At 42.9% G+C, this 18,327-nt stretch overlaps 1 protein-coding gene and 1 long non-coding RNA gene across 8 annotated transcripts in view; one reads left to right on the top strand and one right to left on the bottom strand.

Annotated features, from left to right (window-relative positions):
* The window catches only part of LOC110391418, a 33,478-nt gene extending 28,644 nt beyond the window's left edge, over positions 1-4,834 (bottom strand). For 6 of the 7 annotated variants that reach the window (XR_002434070.1, XR_002434062.1, XR_002434072.1 and 3 more), the window contains exons 1-2: positions 4,695-4,834; positions 4,247-4,329 (exon numbers count right to left, since the gene is read on the bottom strand). This is a non-coding gene — a long non-coding RNA (uncharacterized LOC110391418). Of the gene's footprint in view, positions 1-1,923; positions 3,729-4,246; positions 4,330-4,694 lie in introns of those variants that run through there. The other variant, XR_002434068.1, reaches the window with a different exon arrangement.
* Positions 4,885-18,327, top strand: part of ACER3 (alkaline ceramidase 3) — a 60,429-nt gene continuing 46,986 nt past the window's right edge. Inside the window, exon 1 of the mRNA XM_021383287.1 lies at positions 4,885-5,108. Coding sequence (XP_021238962.1) covers positions 5,006-5,108 — 103 coding nt within the window. The 5' untranslated portion in view covers positions 4,885-5,005. The remainder of the gene's footprint in view (positions 5,109-18,327) is intronic.

The following is an 18,327-nucleotide window of genomic DNA, read 5'->3' as shown; positions in this document are numbered from 1 at the left end:
CAAACTTCAGCCCTCTGAAAAGGCCAGATACTTATGCTCAGTGCAGTTGCTGAAACATAAAACATTTATTGCTCTTGGACACAGAGCAGCTGGGAGCCATATGTGCTATTATGTGAGAGCTAGGGAAGATCAGTGACTCCAGGGCATCCTGCCTGGCCTTCTGCTGCTGTTCTGAAAGAATCTGAAATGACAACACTTAAGGAAGTGAACTGAGACTTTGAGGCAGGATCCAACTCAAGGTTAACACATTTAAATACTCTTGCAAAAGTTCCTGCGCATCTTGTTACACTGAGCTCAGCTGTAACATAAATTAGCATGAAAAGAAAGAGAGTTTGCTTCATTTTTTTCTAAGGCAAACGCTGTTGACAAGTGTAAAGAATAAACTGCAGTGTTTGGTTTTGGTTCTTTAAAGGCATGAGAAGACTTCCAAGGTACACAGGCAGGCTGATTCCTGGATTCCTTTGAAAGTCGATGAGATTGAAGCACTTGCCACTTGTGCTTTTAGAAAGCCTTTCTCCCTCGATCATCATTTGATATTGCAGCTCAAATTGGTGTACATTTAGCACAAATACATTGAAGGGTTCTGATTCACACACGGGGGTGAATTAAGCTTAGATGACAGGAAAAGTCACTAAGCCGAGCTCTCCTTTTGCACTTTTCCCAGTGCCATCTGCATCTCCCACAGGAGTGGCTGAAGAGCAGGTTTACCTTCTCCGTGCCAATTTCAGACCTGCAAATTACTGCAAATTGGCATCAATTTGATTTCATGCTAATACAATGGGCTGGAAGCTGCAGGTGTTAGAAGATACTAACACATGCTGTCTACATTCAGGGTAGTAACCACCGGGTGCTGATAAATTTCAGCTTAACCCACCACTAGGATAAGCAAACATGCGGATTTTAGCACCTCCTTTCCTAAACACCAGCGCTCAAGCAGTTCCCGTTTTCATCAAAAATATTCAAGTTGTTGCATTCATACCTGATCCTCTCCGTGCCTGATGGTCACAGAACCCACAGAGCTGATGTCACCCACTAACACAGCCGCTTGCCAAAATGCATACAATACCCTTGAAAATACGACTAAGAAAAGTATGATGACACCAGCAACTGTCTGAGTGTTCATATGGCACTAGGAGCTGACAGTGCTTTACAAATGCATGACTCCCTTTAACTTCAGCACAGACATACCTTCTCAGCTATCAACAGGGAATCAGTTCTGCTAAAGCCAGCTGAAGTTTCTTGGATCAGATCTTTCTTCATGTTGGGAAATGATTTCTCTTTTCCATTCATTCTTTCTGTGATTGTACTTCAGGCATAATTATCATCATCCTAACAAGGGTGCTTATAAAGTGCCCTTAAACTTCAAAGCACATTACAAAAGAGTCTGATTCAGTCTCTTACAAACCTGCTTTTAGAACCCTACTCACGATATCTGCGTATAAACCAATGGGATAAATTACACGTTACACAGGATCAGGCTTGCATGATATAAAGGTGTTAATGACCTTCTTCTGTAACTAATGCGAAGCAGATGATTATCAGAAAGCTGCCAATAATGGCAGATTGAGCTGAAGCATTTGGAAGCCAACATTTTCATGGGCTATGAGACTTTGGAGCCGAGAACCCTGTCTTAGGATTCCATGCCTAAGTTGTTGAATATGGCTACGAACCATTAAAATACAATCCTAAAAGTTGTACAGGTTCATAATTAATGTAGAATTGGACCAGGCAATTTGTAGCACAACATTCAGCTTTGTTTCTGAACCAGTGATTGATACCTTTATTTTAACGTTATTAGAACCAAGTAGTGAAAACATCTTCAAGACTGCGCCAATTTTATCTCCCCTTATGCAGGCAATTACTGATGAGAGGGAATATGTACAGCCTTCTCCAACATATGCAGCCGTAATGAGTTCTAATCAATCTGTTTGTTAGGTCTCATTTTATGTGGAAATTAAACAACCAGCAGAACAAGAAAAGATAGAGGGTTTGCATTGTGAAGGGAGGTGAGAGAAACGTTCTTCAATATTCAGGTATCATTTTCTGAATTTCACAGAGCACAGAAAGAAACACCTGCCATCTCTGAACGGCAGCCTCTTCCCAGCCCCAAGCAAAAACGTACTGGATCCACATACTAAATTTACATGACATATCCCTCTAGTGGTGTACACTGACACGACTTGACTAACTGAACAGTTTGGTTTCTGTTAGGTCGTGAGGTTTAGGGTGACACAGAGCACTATGGAGAAGATCTTTTACCACAGGCAAGCAGGAGAAGCCACAGGAAATTACTCCAGTGGCATGTGAAGTACATTTTTAGTGGTACTGAAAATAAGTATTTCATGAGCTCTGTGTTAGTTTCCCTATTTGTTACTTCAGAAATGAGACATTCCCTCCATGCGACTTACAGCTCGCACGAAGAACATCGACCACCTGGGCACAGGTAGGTTCTACTATCTAGTTAGAGAAACCACATTTAGATGCAAATAACTTCAGCCTGTCACATTATATCCAGTGAGGTAATGTACACTGCAAAGCACCGCTCAGTGTTACAGGGGAAAAATACTGCTTTTAATATGTGCTACTGTAAGAGCACACAAAAGTTGTCTTTTAGAAAATGCATTTACCTTTACAAAACAGATTTAGAAAGAAAAGTGTCTTATAATGGTTTGTGGCTGTCTCTTCAATACTGTGCTTCTGAGAATGCAATGGCTGAAAGGTTTGCTAGAGAATAAGTCAGACATAAAAGGTTGTTATGATGGAGAACCCTACCAAAACACAACAAATAAATAAAAATTGCCCACTGAATTATATTAAAGGGTAACTATACATTTCTGTTTGCAATTCTCAAGGGGAAAAAAAAAAAGAATAACAATCCATGTTATTATATACCCCATAAAACCATTCATTAATGTATCCTGCCCGGTTATAAAACTAGTTTCATATCTGGCTTCTTTTTTCTGTTGCAGTTACAAACCCTGTCAAGTCCAGTATCCATCTGGTGATAAAAGAAACAAACATTGATGTTTTTACTTATCTATTTACAACCAGTTGTAACTGAATATTGTAAATGCTGTTTGTTCCTATTTTGTACTCCTGGTATGTGAAGGGGATATTTATTTCTTCAGTTCCAGAACTGCTGTCATTTCAAACAACAAAGATGGGAAAGGGTCTGGAGCACAGGTCTTATGAAGGGCAGCTGGGGGAACTTGGATTGTTCAGTCTGAAGGAGGCTCAGGGCAGACCTCATCGCAATCTGCAACTCCCTGAAAGGAAGTTGTGGTGAGGTGGGGGTCAGCCTCTTCTACTGGGTAACAGCGATAGGATGAGACAGAATGGCCAAAAGTTGCACCAGGAGAGGTTCAGGTTGGATATCAGGAAAACATTGCTCTTCAAAAGAGTGGTAATAGATTGGCACAGGCTGCCCAGGGAGGTGGAGGAGTCACTGTCCCTGGAGGTGTTCAAGAACTACGGAGATGTGTCACTGGATGACATGGTCAATGGACATGGTGGGGTAGGGTTGGGATTGGACTTGGTGATCTTAGAGGTCTTTTCAACCTTAATGATTCTGACTCTAGGAAATGAACATTCAAATGTCCAAATGCTGCCATCAACCAGACTAAAATCCTCCTCGTGGTTGGTTCATAAACAGTTCTGTGCTTTGGAATCAGTTTGGCAGTACTTCAGATCTGTTTCAAAAGTCTGAGTACGGAGAGGAAAATCTAGCTCTGAAAAAAATAAAAAAAGAGAAAAGAAAAATGAAAAAAAAAAGGAAAGCAAAAGATAGAAGGAAAAAGACGGAAGAAAACAAACAGAAAAACAAAAGAAAAAAATAGAAAAAAAGGATAGGTCTGCAATGCATAGGGATTTTGATGACGTCTTGGCAGCCTAAATATTTTATCATTGCCATAACTGTAATCAACTTTACTTTGGAGTCTTTCAATCATTACAAAAAATGTTGAAAACCTCTCTCTACCTGATGCTAAAAGCATTTAGGTGGGACTGTAGAAGGCAGGTTACTAGGTATGTATAGTGGTGCCTTTGCACTTACACTAGGAAATAGATGTATTCAGACTGGAGTTTTTTAGCGTACAGAATCATGGAATCATAGCATCGATCTGAGTTGGAAGTTACTTTTAAAGTCCATCTGGTTCCACTCCCCTGAAAGGAACAGGGACACCTACAGGGTGCTGAAGGGGAGGTGAGAAGAAATAAGATGTAGAAAAATAAGTTTGTGTGTACATACACAATACGTTCCAGGGAGCAATGGGGATAAGAGCTGTATCTAGCTCTCAAGGTCTGCCCAGATCTCCTCTTTATATCTTTGGTCTGAAATACAAAAATAACACAATGTTATCAGGCTTCCCTTGCGCATTTTATTCTTTTCCCATGCGTTTCGAGTCTTTCCCTTTTTAGACTGCATTTCCCTTTGGAAACGAAAAGCACTTTGCATATTCTGGGTGAGAGTATAGTACGCAGCGTAAGAACTAAATAAGGCATCAGCTGGGAGAAACCCCCGCGTAGGAGGCAGTGCTATAAAAAAAAAACCTCCTTCCTGCCTCCCTCCTCTCAGAGAGGCGCTTTCCTCTTTATTTAAAAACACGGCGTGAAAGGAGAAGCCACATTTGTGCCACCAAAGTGACCCCGGGGAGCGTGCCGTACCCAAGAAGGGGCGAGGAGATAGATTCGCGCACCTCTCAGAAGGGCTCTACGTGGGTCCTCGGAGCCCTCAAACCGCCCTTTTCCCTCAGATGTCCCGTCAATCCTAAACTTTTCCCACCGCCCTCCCCACCCAACAACCTCACAGAGGGGTGGGATACCGCCCAGCGAGCCCGCAGGCCGCAGCCGTCGCCATGACAACGCGCGGGGCCTCCTCCGCGCAGCTCCGCCTTCAGGCGGGCGGACCTAGCTCGCTTCTCCGCCTGCCTCTCTCTGGGCCCGGCAACCTTCCTCCCTCCCCCTCTTTTTCCCCTTTGCTCCGCTGTGGCCTGGAGCCGGCGCCGCGATGGCTCCGGCCGCTGACCGGGAGGGTTATTGGGGCCCTCCGACCTCCACCTTGGAATGGTGCGAGGAGAACTACGCCGTCTCCAACTACATCGCCGAGTTCTGTGAGTGGAGCCGAGCTTCCCCCTGTGCCCTTCCGTGCCCCCCACGGGTGTTGTGAGGGCCCCTCACCCCACACGCTAGGCCCTAAGGCAGGGAAATTCCCCTTCTTTTGTGACCCTAAGGGGAGCAAATGGTGGGGGGTAGGCCTACCCCTCAGCCAGCCCCGGTGGGTGGGAGTGGGTCCATTCCCCCAAATCCCTGAGGTGTTCGCTTGTCCCTTTTTCCCTCATATCCCTGCCTGAAGGAATGCCATTTCTCCCGTAGTATCATCTGGAGGTCCCTTCTGCCCCAAGTCTGTCCCTTCAGCTGTGCTATAAAGTGGGGCAGCAATAAGGTGCCTAAAGGTTGCAGAGGGTTTGGGGGTTTTGCCGCTGGAATAAAGGTGTTTTTGCAGTAATATGTGGATGAGCAAAGAGGGGAGCCTTCCCAGAACACTGTGGAGCTGCACAGGTCAGCAGCCAGGAGTGGGTATCCTCATACAGAACAGGCATCTTCAGCAGCCCGGTCTTGGGTTGCCCAGTTTCCTTGAGGTGCTTTGTTGCAGGTGGGCCTCACCTGTTGGCATAGCTCTGAGGAACAGCAAGAGGACAGGTCGCTATTTGGACCTCAAAACTCTGTTCTCAGTAGCAGTCAGGTATTTAGATGTATTCAAGTGAGTTTCAGAGGGAAGGTGCTTGAACTATGCGGTCGTCCAACAGGCTTGTTGGGTGCAGAGGGCTTGAGATGCCGTATGTTGTGGTAGTGGGTAAGGAATCAAGCCCTGTCTCTGATGTTCTGTTGAAAAATGATGTATTTTTGTGTCCTGTGGCTTCAAAGGGTCTAGAAGTTCTTTGCTCCCACCTGATAGATGCCCTGTCCTACAGAAAGCTTTTGCGTCCGTGTGGTGAGACTGCTTCTGAAGTCTTAAAACCGTAGGAAAATAGTTCTAAAACTGAACAGGCTCTTCTACCCTGAAGTGGTTGGAGTGGGAAGCCGGAGAGGGCCTTTTGCATAGCTGGGATGCTTTGGAAGAGCTTAGCATGCAGGAGAGAGAAGGTTCTGTGTGTACCCGCTGGGCTGCGACTGGGTGACAAACACTGACATGGGTGAAGGACCAAAATAAATAGTTGTTATTTATTGTTGAGGTTTTCAGAGTGTGGGAATGGGAAAGACTGAGCAACGCAAGCACAGATGGCATAGAAACTCAGAGGAAAAAGGAAGCTGGTGTGTAGATTTATGGCTGAAAAGAGGCTGCTTAAGAGAGGGCTTGATACTCTAAAGTGGGACAAACTTAGGAGTTCTTAAATAGAGTGACGCTTTTGCAGAGTAGGTATTTTTGTGTTTTCCTCTTGGCAAAAACTGGTTTGTGAGATAATCTACATAGGGAAGAGGAAGTTGTTACTTCACCCATGTGAAAATAAATTTGACTAGCATGTAAATTTTGAAGTAACCTCTGCGCTGTTGGGCGTGTGAACTGCTAGTTTTCATCTGCTTCTAGACTATGCAGGAGAAAGAAGAGGAGATTAAAGGTGTGTGTTGGGGGGGAAAAAGTAGAAAGGGACTAATTACAGAAGGTTTGGTCCCTCCTGTATGGTGTTAGTGTTGGGGACCACGGTTTGTTGGCCTGTCAGTTGTGCTGAAACAACTGCGCATAAAAGCTGTGCTGCAAGTTGCAGCATTTAAATGGGCCAAGCTTAGCAAGCAAAGCAATTAAACAAAAACTCAAATTCAGAGAGCAAACAAACCAGAAAGTACAAAAATATTTTTCTTGTCTCTCCCAGTTCTCATTGATTAGACTGTTTTTAAAGCTCTGTTACTTTGTCTTACCTTATTGAATAGCAAAAATCATTTTTGCTAGTCTAGGTACCACTCAGTTAAGCTGGTGGTATATTTGAAATCTTTTCATTAAACGTTTGTTGTAAATAATTTGTAAGAAATCATTGGAGGCCCAAAGCTTGAAGGATTCTGACAGGTCCAAATCAAATATTATGTTTTCTTCAGGTTTCTAAAGCGTGCAAAGAACCAAACTGAAAGTTTGGTAAATTAGGTCTTTGTGCCATTTAGCGTTTGATTTTTATGCACTAATTTTAGTAGAAATTGCTACGAGTTGTGTTCCAGTTGCAGTTCTTTGCCATTCACTCCTTAAGGAAACAGTAAGCAATGATCAGTTGCACCTGTTCAGAGGCGTGAAGGTTGTGGTACAGTGTGCTTTTTTTTCTAAAGCACGACAAGATTGCAGTGTCTTCATATACCCCCAAACCCAAGGACTTGTGTTCAAAGATTCATGATTTTACGAAGGAAAAATGCTTTTTCTTGCCTTTGTGCCTGCAGCTAGCCAGTTTTCCTCCCTCGTGGAGGTGGATGACTAACTGCTCCGTGTCCTTCTGTGTAATATTAAACTGATAGAAATGGAGAAGCAGATGAAGATAATTACTTCACCAGCCTGTGTTTGATGCTGAAATGACTCTTCCATCCCTCACTGATACATCTATTGTATGGCGTAGGAATTCACTTGTCAGGGTTCCTAGGAGTTTTGGATTAATTCTATGTGCTAGAGGGCAAGCAATACAGGTGCATGTGTTGAGAACTGATCTTTTCCACCTCCCGGAGTGTGTATGCTGAATTAACTGAGCTTCTGTACACCAACAGAAGCAAAATAAGAAAAACACCGCGCTCCCACCCAAACAGGCAGAACAAGGTCAAATGTAAGTCATGCTGTTTAGCACCAATATTGCAGTTTATTCCTTATTGTAACAGGGGCGATGTTTTAGGTCAGTTTAACCCATATAGCGTTCAGTTTTTGGGGTCTGTTTTGATTTGAATGTTTGATAGGTACTTTGTCCTTCTTGCATTCATACTGCGAGAAGCATGTGTCTTGTAGACTATGAAGAGTGAATATAACTGAGCTTCATAATTTCTGTTGTAACCGTGAAGAGCAGTGCCAATTTAAACAAACATTCAAATTTGAAGGAGCTCTCTGTGGTTCCAAAGGGTTTGTAATTCTCAGTCAGGAGCAGGAGGATCCGTAGTTGGTACCAACTCAGTGTTTGGTTTCAGTTCCCATCAAACTTCAGCGATGTTGCTGGGTATGTGGAATAAGGCCTTGTGCTGTTGTTGTCTATGAGTAACGTGTGTCATCTACGACAGGGCTGCTTTGAGGTGGTGTAAGCTCATGTTGGCATATGCAGTGGCAAACATCTTGAAAACAGCTGCAGGCTTCCAAGGAACTGGTCAAATCCTTTCTTTCTTGGCCTCTGATCCTGCGTTGCTATGTTCTGCCACCTTTGTGTAAGAAAATAGGCTTGTATTGCCTTTTGTTTTCATTGAATGCTTGTTTACCGTATTTCTTGAGCTGTCCTTTCCTTATGGAACCAATATTTAGGAAAAAAAAAGGCAGACCAAAAGAACGTCTGTGATTCAGGTCAGGTTGGACTGGGCACTGAGCACCTGATGGAGCTTGTCCCTGTTTGTTGCAGGAGGGTTGGACCAGATGGCCCTTAAAGGTCCCCTCCAACTCAAACAGCTCCATGATTCCAGCCACTTCTGCTGGTGTTTCTGAAATCCTTCCTATTTTTCATTTAGACGAGAGGCAGAGGTGAGATGTAAACGGTAACACAAAAATACCTGTGTTTTTGCTGAGCAAACCTAAAAAAAACCCACTAACTAATAGTCAACAAGTACACCTGGATCTCTGTTCTGCATGGGGATCATTACTTCGGAACTTACCAACTTGCTAAATTTACTTAAAGTTAGGAAAACATCCTGAATATTGAATTTTGACTGCCACAAAATGCTGTCACCTGTTACATCCCTCTTTATTTTGCTTCCTTTGCCAGAGGCTCTGTAAAGGGGCCAGAGGCTGTTGAGCTTGATACTGCTGTGTGAGTAAAAGTAAAGAAAGAAATGAAGTGAAATAAAGCCAAACTGTCTGGCTTCAAGAGCTCTGTCTGTTCTTTCTGTGGTAAAGTGGCAGGTGAAGGAAGAATCATGAGGATTAATTGGGTGCGATCAGCCCAACTGCCTGACTGCAGCTGAATTATTTAAAGGCATCATGAAACTGATGATTTCTAAAGTGCTGTTTGAAAAGAAGACAATGTCACAGCCCTGCAGTCTTTAAGACTGAAAGGGATTTGAGTGTGCAGCTTTAATGACCTGATTGCAGGAAGCCACATCACACATTTCCTCTTCAAATTTATCAGGTTCCTTCAGGGAGCTCCCTCAACCTAGGGGGCAGGAGGGATGAAAAGGTAAAGGGAAAATTAAACTAATTGATGGTGGCTGTAATGTCAAGTGGAGTGTACAGAGCGGTGCCGAGCTGTGGGATGCTTTTCAACACGAGCACTTCTCACGTGGTTTTTTGTGCTGTGGACAAAAGGAAGTTGGTTAGAAGGGTCTCTTTCTTCAAAGAGAAATATTGCAGAAGGAAGCTCAGAAGGCAGGCATCTGTCTCTGCTGTCATGCTCCTGCATCTTTAAAGATGACGAGTAACTTCTGGTCAGTGGCAAATACTGTTGCATTATTTTTATTTCTCTTTCTGGTTCGTATATGAATATACTTCAGCTGGAAGATGATCTTGGGGCATTGTTCAGATGATTTATAATTTTTCCTTTTTTTTTGTCTCTAATCCACAATGCAGCTCTACTTGTCGTCTCATGTTAGCTTAATTTTCTCTTTTTACAGCTTTCAGTGAAAGGCAGGATCAAAAGCTTCAGGAAAACCTAAATTTGTCCGGTGAACTAGTTCTCCTCTATCCCTCACCTTGTGGATATGCTTAAAACTTGATAGATGCTGGAGCAATGGACTACATGCGTGTTTGTCTGCTAATAGCTGTACAGCTATGAAGTGAGAATAAAAGTCTTAAATATGGTTTAACAAAGCGTTTAATTACTCTGTAATTAGTGCTTCACGTTCAGTACTTGTGCAGCTGGCAGTTGGACATCTGCCGCTCCAAATGGTAACAGAGCAGTGGCATTTGTACAATTTAATTCTGCTACCTGCAAACTAAAGCAGAGAGAAACTTACACCCTTCAAATTCATACCGTGCAGTTCATACATTATTAGCTAGGCATGGGAAGATTAATATAAAATAAATTGTTGTAAAGGAACGCTGCTGACTTCTGAATGCCTGTAAGTGAGCCTTTAGTGACAGTTGTCGTAATTGAAAGACAAAAAATGTCCTTAGTTTCTTTGGACTTTGTCTTTTATTTTTTTGTAACTGCTGCTTCTGTACTGCGTTTTCCATATTTGCTTGAGCCTTGCTCAGAGCAGTGGGGAAGATGCTTTCTAAACAAAAGAGAGATTTAATAATCGCTGCAAAAATGTTCAGAGCAACTCGGTATTGTTTTCAAGTCCAGAAGCTCAGCAGTATATGATCTTTTTCAGGCACTATTTAGCTATTTCTCTCACTTCTTTCAGTAGCATCAAGAGGATCTCAGAAAGGTTCACAGATCATGAAAGCTTAAAAGAAATGCAAAGAGTTGTTAGTTTGAAGTATGTATCAAATAATAACATATACGGTGCTAGGAGGGAGTCCAACTGCAAATTGTTCTCGAGTCAAAGCTACCTACCTTTGGCTTTGAGTTTTCTATTGGTGGAACTCTTTATGCCTGCCTCATTAATTACAGCCATTTTTCAGTCCATTAGCAGAGAAGAAAAGCTGCTGCATGAATTCCAGGCGCTTGACTATTTTGGTAGTTTTGGAAGCGTTGTGAAGAAGTCAGGAAGGTGTCAGGTAAAAAGTTTCTAGAGAATATTACAGCTCAAAAAAACCAGAAACATTGCTTTAGTACTGATCTTTGTACCATTGACAGATCTGAGTATCTGAATGTCCCATACAGGCAAGCTCTGGGTAGAGTTGCAGTGATTTTGATGGGCAACATTTAGTTCTGAGAATTTGGGCACAGGCCTCTTTGTGCAATTGAAAAAGTGAGTGTAAATGCTCAGGTTTCTTGTGCTAGCTCACATAACTGTGTATCATGGAATCATTAAGGTTGGGGAAGACTGCTAAGATCATCTAGTCCAACCATCAACCCATCACCACCATGCCCGCTAAACCATGTCCCTCAGTGCCTATAAAGTGACTTGGCCAAGCTTACTTTAAAAAAAAAAAAAATTCCCATTCAGAAATATGTTTCATATGCACTGTAATCAGTGACTGAACAACTGATGTTTTCTCTGTGATTGGTGCAGTCAGCCTCAGCAGGATCGTTACCTCCTTTAGCTGTAAGGTCCGTGGGCCTCTGCAGAGGACATTGTCCAGTGTGTCTGCAGCTTGGGAGGTTGCAGCTCTCTCATTCATTCATTTCTGCTGGAAGAGGCACCCTTTGTGCTCAGCCTCCCAGCCATCTGATGTTTCTCTCTGTTCCTTGGCCTTTCCAGCTGGTGATTCAACCTGCCTTCCACATTGCAGATCTTTCCTGAGGGAAATTCCAAACTGTATTTCAAAATGGAGATTAATGTCCAGCAGCAATCTGCTTCCCAGCTGTGTCCTGGGGCGTTAGTTTATTTTATCATTTTTTCTTGTTATTAGTTTTGCTGGGGAGACATTATTCCTTAGTTCTTTAGATTTGTTTTCAGAATCCAGTGTCCTTGGAGTGACCTAGCAATGATGCATGCATCTCTTAAAGGATCTCCAGCTGGCTATGTGAGCAAGAAGTTATTTTCCCTTGTAGCCTAATGCAAGCAACATTGTGCTGCTGATTCTTCTCTCTAACCAGAGGAGCTGGAGAAGATGACAAGAGCTTGTGCTGGTTCAGCTGGGCAACTTTCAGGCCATTGGTCTGAGATTTGACTTTTGAGTTTGAGGAGAAGGCAAGATTTGCTGTGTTTTAGGCAGGAAAGCAGACAAGTGGAATTAAAGAAAGACAAGATCATAGAATCACAGAATGGCTTGGGTTGGAAGGGACCTCAAGGATCATCAAGCTCCAACCCCCCTGCTGCAGGCACGGCCACCAACCTCCACATGTAATACTAGACCAGGCTGCCCAGGGCCCCATCCAACCTGGCCTTGAACACCTTCAGGGACGGGGTATCCACAGCCTCTCTGGGCAGCCTGTTCCAGCACCTCACCACTTTCTTGGTAAAGAACTTCCCTCTGATATCCAACCTAAATCTTCCCTCCTTCAACTTAAAGCCATTTCCCCTTGTCCTGCCATTATCTACCCTTGTAAAGAGTTGACTCCCCTCCTGTTTGTAGGCTCTGTTTAGGTACTGGAAGGCTGCAATGAGGTCACCCTGCAGCCTTCTATTCTCCAGGCTGAACAAGCCCAGCTCCCTCATCCTGTCTTTGCAGGTGAGGTGCTCCAGCCCTCTCATCATCAGCCCTCTGATCAGATGCTGAGGGTGAGATGGACATCTGCCTCTATCTGTAAGTTTGCACTGGGAGAGGGCATCCAGGAGACCATACGTAATTCACACCCACTATTCTTACCTCTCAATTTCTTCCTTCACATTTGCTTCTCTATGAGTTGGGGTGTATGGCAGTGGATGTCTGAGTATGTCTTGTGTGGTTTCCAGCTAGTAGGATTTCAGTGTATCAACCTTATGGTCATAAAACATGACCCTGGAAGCTGTCTTACTTACAGTGTCTTAACAAGCTCATTATTTGCAGTGAAAGCTCAAGATACTACTGCCCTGTAGGCTGGATTTTCAGTAATTGCTATAATTCCAATTGGATAAGGGCCTTCATTTGGGCAAGATCCAGCATCCAGGAATCAGATGCAGTGTTAAATCAAAGGAAGAAGTCTGTAGTGCTGTTGTAACATAGTTAAGCATTAATAATAGCCTGGAGCACTGAGGATCCTGGGACGGAGTAATTCTGTCCACTGTATTAGCTCTGTCATTTGTTCATCAGGTTTTTCCATCCTCCCAGGTCAGGGCCATTTGTTTGTTTAGACCGTGGTCTGCTTCCCAACTGAAAAGCATGCTGCTCCAATCTCTTCTAATGGGTGTTTTGACCTTGCCATGAAGAAGCCTGGGGATCCCCGAAGAATTGCTTGCATATCTTCTTTGTGAAATAGTATCTGTAGATCTGGCTTGCTCTGAGAGTTTCCAGCACTGCTGTGCTGCTCAGGACAGCCAGGTCTGTGCTGGCCTCAGACTGCAGTGGACAGGGCACATTGCTCCCACAGGACACAGTTCTTTTCAGGCTCTTGCTGGTTTATAAATAAAGATTTATATATGTCAGAGTTGCTCTGGGTGATATTTTGCTCATGAGTAGAAACCGATGCCTTTCCCCCCCGCTTTTTTTCCCAACTCATTTTCACAGCTGTGCAAGTGAATAGAAAGGGAGAACTGTCTGGAGAAGCAAAAGGCTTTTCCTCAAACTTTTAATTTGGTAACAGAAGCTTAGAAAGAGAACAAAAGCAAGGTGCTTGTGTTCATGGCCCACTGTTACCTGCAGGTCAGGCTTCTGCAAATGGGTGCATTTGAAGCCGTCTCCATGAAGCTGCAGCTTGCTGCAGTGATGTGGGACATCTTGGCTTTCTTCAGAGGCAGCGGGGTGAAAAGTAGGTGAGCGCTGCCGGTTCATATTGCTTGTGCCTCTTTGGAAATGGTGACTGTAGACTCCAACAAGAATCAGCTCAATTGAATTATGGAGACGCTTTGGAAATTAGCAGAGAAGTGCACCGGGGCAGTGAAATCATCCAGCAGATGTTGTTTTCGTTCACTTAACCAAGCCACTATGGCTTTGTGGTCTGTGATATCACAGTTGTTTTTCACTCGGGCATTTGGGGCTTGGTGGCTGTTAAATCTTTTAAGGTCCAAGTTTATCTTCCTGTGATACTGTCTTCTCTACAGTGTCCAGCGTGAGCACAATACTCGAATGCTAAAATGGAGTCCATCCCACTTAAATTTTTCATGTATTTTTTCCTCTTTCTCTATTGTAGGCAGTAGAGAAATGTTTCCTTTTCCTAAACATATCCCATTGCAAGGTCTTCTATTCATTTTTTTTGCCCTTAAACTCTACCATGCTGATTTCCATATGACTTTTGCATTCATTTAAATTTTCTTCCGCTTTTACTGTATTTTTTCTACATTTGTCTCAAGCCTATCCTTTGAAAGTTTCCTCTGTCAGTCTTTGGGCCAACAGTCTTTGGGAACTTGGTTCATTTTGTGTTCAATTTTCAGTTGTTTCATATCGTTGTACAGTAGAGCTCCCTTCTGCCCAAATGCTTACCAGCTAATGTATGAGCTGTTCTATGTAGCTTCTATATTAAACAAAGGCAGTGTTTAAAGCTTCAGTCTTCAATGCATTGTATTAGCTCTTCCCATATTTGGTTTAGATTGCGAGATTGTCAAATTTAGACTTCAACCTCACTGTCTTTGTGGAGAATAAGTTTCGTTTTCACATAAATAGCTTTTGCCAACACTTGTGGGCTTATACGCAACTACTTTTAATTTTTCAAGTGAGAACATGCAAGCTGTGTCGAAATGACAGATGCACAGTGACTAAAGAGCAGAGTTGGAGTTAGAAGTAGCAGACCAGGAGGAGACACAGCCTTTAAGTGTTGGGATAGTGAATGAGGTACAGAAGTCCTTGCTGGAGGTTGTCACCTTAATTAGAAACTGTTAGGAAGACTTTAGAGGTGACACACCTCGAAGAGGAATGCCTACCTGGAAGAAATAAAGTTGGGTGTTGAGGAGTGAACAAGAGGAGCAAGAAGAATCAGTCATTTCAGAGATCAGATAGGAGGGGTTTTTTTGTTTTTTTTTTTAATCTCATTTTGTTGGCAGCCATACAGTTCCTAATTTAAGATGGTGCTGCAAGAAAAAAATGGCAGTTAATTATGGATGGGGGTTTCTACAAGTTTACTGACAAGAGGGGAAAAGTCACCAACCGGTATTGTGGTGGCTGATTTGTGTCTGATTCAGGCTGTGGTCACTACTGGTTCATCATCTCAGTGCGCTCTGTTTTTACGTTTATCACACTTCCCTTTCATTTTCCTATCATCCAGGGGTGGGATGAATCATCAGTAGGAGAGACTTTTGGCAGACTTTTATCATTCTGGACACCCGTGAGAAATCCATAGTGAAAGTCAGGAAGGGAAGAAAGCAAGAGGATTTGGATTTGGAAGAAAGCCTTCTACAGTTAAAGCTGCAGATATCTTTAAAAGAGTGCTGATCCATCTTATTTTCTGCCACTCACCTTTCAGTGAGCGTGTTGGGCTGCCCCAATACTGAGCTCTCACACTGCGCTGCACAGTGCCTTGGAAAGACCATAGCCATAGGGTACTGTGCCTCAAGGCACTGCATCTGGGGTGAGGATGGAGGATGCTGAGCTGGATGTCCTCTGCTAGCTCAACATCAGTTACCAGAAGCTATGCTTTCTGCTTCAGGGAGCCTGAGGTGCAGACACTGAACGTGAAGCCAGTACACTGACCCCAGCATAGAAGAGGAAAGGTGAACAAGAAGGAGTTAAGTATGATGAAAATTAAATTAAATGGATGATCCCTGTACCAAACATCATCATAATCACTTCAGTTTTAACGTTGGCTCAAGAGTAAGCTTGCCCTTCTTGATTGCTTCTTTGCAGTCTGACATCAGCTTGTCTCAAAATAACATTTCAAATACGTTTTGTTTCTCAGTAAAGGCTGTAATAGCAGCAAATCTGCCCTTCAGCAATGAGCTTATCACATGTAATATTCAAACTTTACATCATCTCAGCCTAATCTCTTTATACTTTGATTGCATTTTCCAGCTGTAGGCGCTTGCTTTCGGTGTGCTTTCTAGATAGATATTTCAAATCGTGTGCCTGCGTTAACTGTTTTAACTTCAAATTTATTTGCAAAATCCTTCCAGGTGTACTTCCAACTAATTGCTCTGGTTGTGACTTAGGTGCACATTTATCAGGGAAATGATGCTTTCTTTTCCACGAGGCTTCCCCGGTTCCAGGAAAGCAATGTTCAAAGATGGCGTACCAGCTAATTGTAATGGAAATGTAGTCTAGTTAGTTGCAGATGTCTTGGATTGGAAATAAAATATAGTGGAAAGGAGGTGTTCACTGTCCTGTTTGTTCAGGTTTCTTGCAAACTCAAAAAAAAAAAAAAAAGGTCAAAGATATATTCTGGTACTTTTGTTACTTTCTCAAATACCATTATGTTTAGTGTAATACTCCCTTCAAAACCCCAAAAATATTTATTAATGCTTCGGAATACCTTGCACTGTGGGCTGGCCTAGATGTGATAGGCATGATTAAAGCCATAGGAAGATAATTAGCAAAACTGGCCTTCAGTAGTGAGGAACACAGCTTTTTTGATTTAGCTGTTGCTTGGCCTGCCACCTCAGAAGGTTTTTCTTCCCAGGTATTGAGATTACAGGCAGGTGGAAGAGAGAACAAAATCCCAGAGGCCAATGGGATCTGGAAATCCAGCTCAGGGTAGACCTTCCTCAACTCTGTTTCTTAACCCCATAATCTTCCTGATTACTACAGAGAAAGGAGGACAGCCCAAGGAGCCCTGCTGCATATCTGTCTCCCTTCTATCCTTGGGGGAAGCGCCCTTGAGGTGGCAGAAGGACTATCTCTGCTCTGGTATCCCAATATAAGATATCACATGGATGTCCTGGGCAGATGCTCTTTCCACAGCTGGTTCCGTCCCATACAGAAGAGATGCTGAGAGCATCCCTTGTCCTTCACGCGCTCAACTCACACCCTCAGAAGAACCACAGATCTATGTTCAGGGCTGTCAGATGCTTTTCCTTCATTTTATGATATTTAACAATTCCAGGTGGAGAACTCCATTAGGCTGAACACTGTTGTCAATGGTTTACTGGCGTTTGGCCTGGTTCCGTGACCTCTTGCAGGGGTATTAAGGATAAATACACAGAAGACTGGGGTGGTTCAGACATTGCAGTAATAGAAACTCAATAGGCAATGAATATGCTTTAGATTTTGAGAGGGAGAAGCAAAAAACTTCTTAGTCCAGCAATGAATGTTTCACCATCTAAGTTGAAATCTGCGTTATTTCGGCAGTCGCGCTGCTATCGGTTCCTCATGAAGAAATGTATGGAGTTATTTTAAAAGCTGCATTTGTGTAGTGTTAGCTTTCATGCACTTATGTTATTTTTAGCGTAACGTACCTAAGAAGCAAAGTCAGTGCTGGTACAGTCTCCTGTTAGGTTCTAATTTTCTAGTGTCTTTGTTACGCAGTAGCAAAGCGATTTTCAGAGAGGTGAGAGTCAGGAAGAGGATAGCTTAATTGTAACCCAGAGCAATTCAGAAGCAGTTTAATAACAAGTGCTTTTGTAAGAAGCATACCAAGGAGAGGCTTGTGCATTAGAAAATACACCCACGCTGTACAGGTTCGAACTGAGCTTTCTCACACGTGCTCTGTTAGTCAGCAGCATTGAGAGCTTTCTTTTCTAATTACCTTCTACACTTTGGTTGTTTTGAAGAGCACAAACGTGTCACGAAATACTGTAATCGGAGTAGAAACATCTACAGAAATGCTGGCTGAATGGGTACACGGAATGCCAAGGGAATGAGTTCTGTGGCTGGAATATGAAGTGTGTAAGGCTGTAAGTCAGCTCTGCTTGCTTGATGCAGCATGTTGGAACTGCTCGTAAAAGAGCACCGGAGATAAAAATCAAATTGTGTTGTTAATAATTAATCTTTTTTTTTTTTTCCTAAAATTACCTCATTACCCCTCCCTGATCCACTGAATCACTGGAGTGGTTTACCTGTGCCGTTTTGTTGGAGGGATACCAGTGTATATTTAAGGATCCAGAGAAGTGGAGGCATCGCAAGGCAGAAGCAGCCAAAAGATGTCAAAGCACAGATGTGGGATGCTGTCTTCCAGGACAAAACCTCCTAGCTGGCCACCTATTTTCCTTTGCAGTACTCCTGGTTGTTCTTATCTGAACCCCCTCTGACTTGTCCCTCTCAGATTTTCCCATAATAGCATGCTAAGGTACATCTCGTTTTTGCCAAAACCTATGCAGAGCAGGGTTAATACGATATTCCTTTGTAATGTGCTTAATCTATTGCAGTTTCCTGTGGTGTTCTATCAACCTTCAAATGTTATAATTCTTATGATTATAAAAGTCTGGTCTTTAGATTTCTAAATTAAAAAAAAAAAGGAACAACTCAGGGAAATCAATCCCTCTAATAACCCCTTAGTTTGTATTGCATCTGGACCAATTTTCGTGGTTCCTGAGTAAGTTTTCACACACAGCTTATACATTACAGCAGTCACTTTGCTGTTTGTTTCCTTATTTTTCCCATGTTGTTATTTGAACTGTGAT

This window comes from Numida meleagris, chromosome 1 (assembly GCF_002078875.1).
Source record: "Numida meleagris isolate 19003 breed g44 Domestic line chromosome 1, NumMel1.0, whole genome shotgun sequence".
Classification (NCBI taxonomy): Eukaryota; Metazoa; Chordata; class Aves; order Galliformes; family Numididae; genus Numida; species Numida meleagris.
Note: the sequence above shows the minus strand (reverse complement) of the source record. Positions and strands in the feature narration are given on the sequence as shown.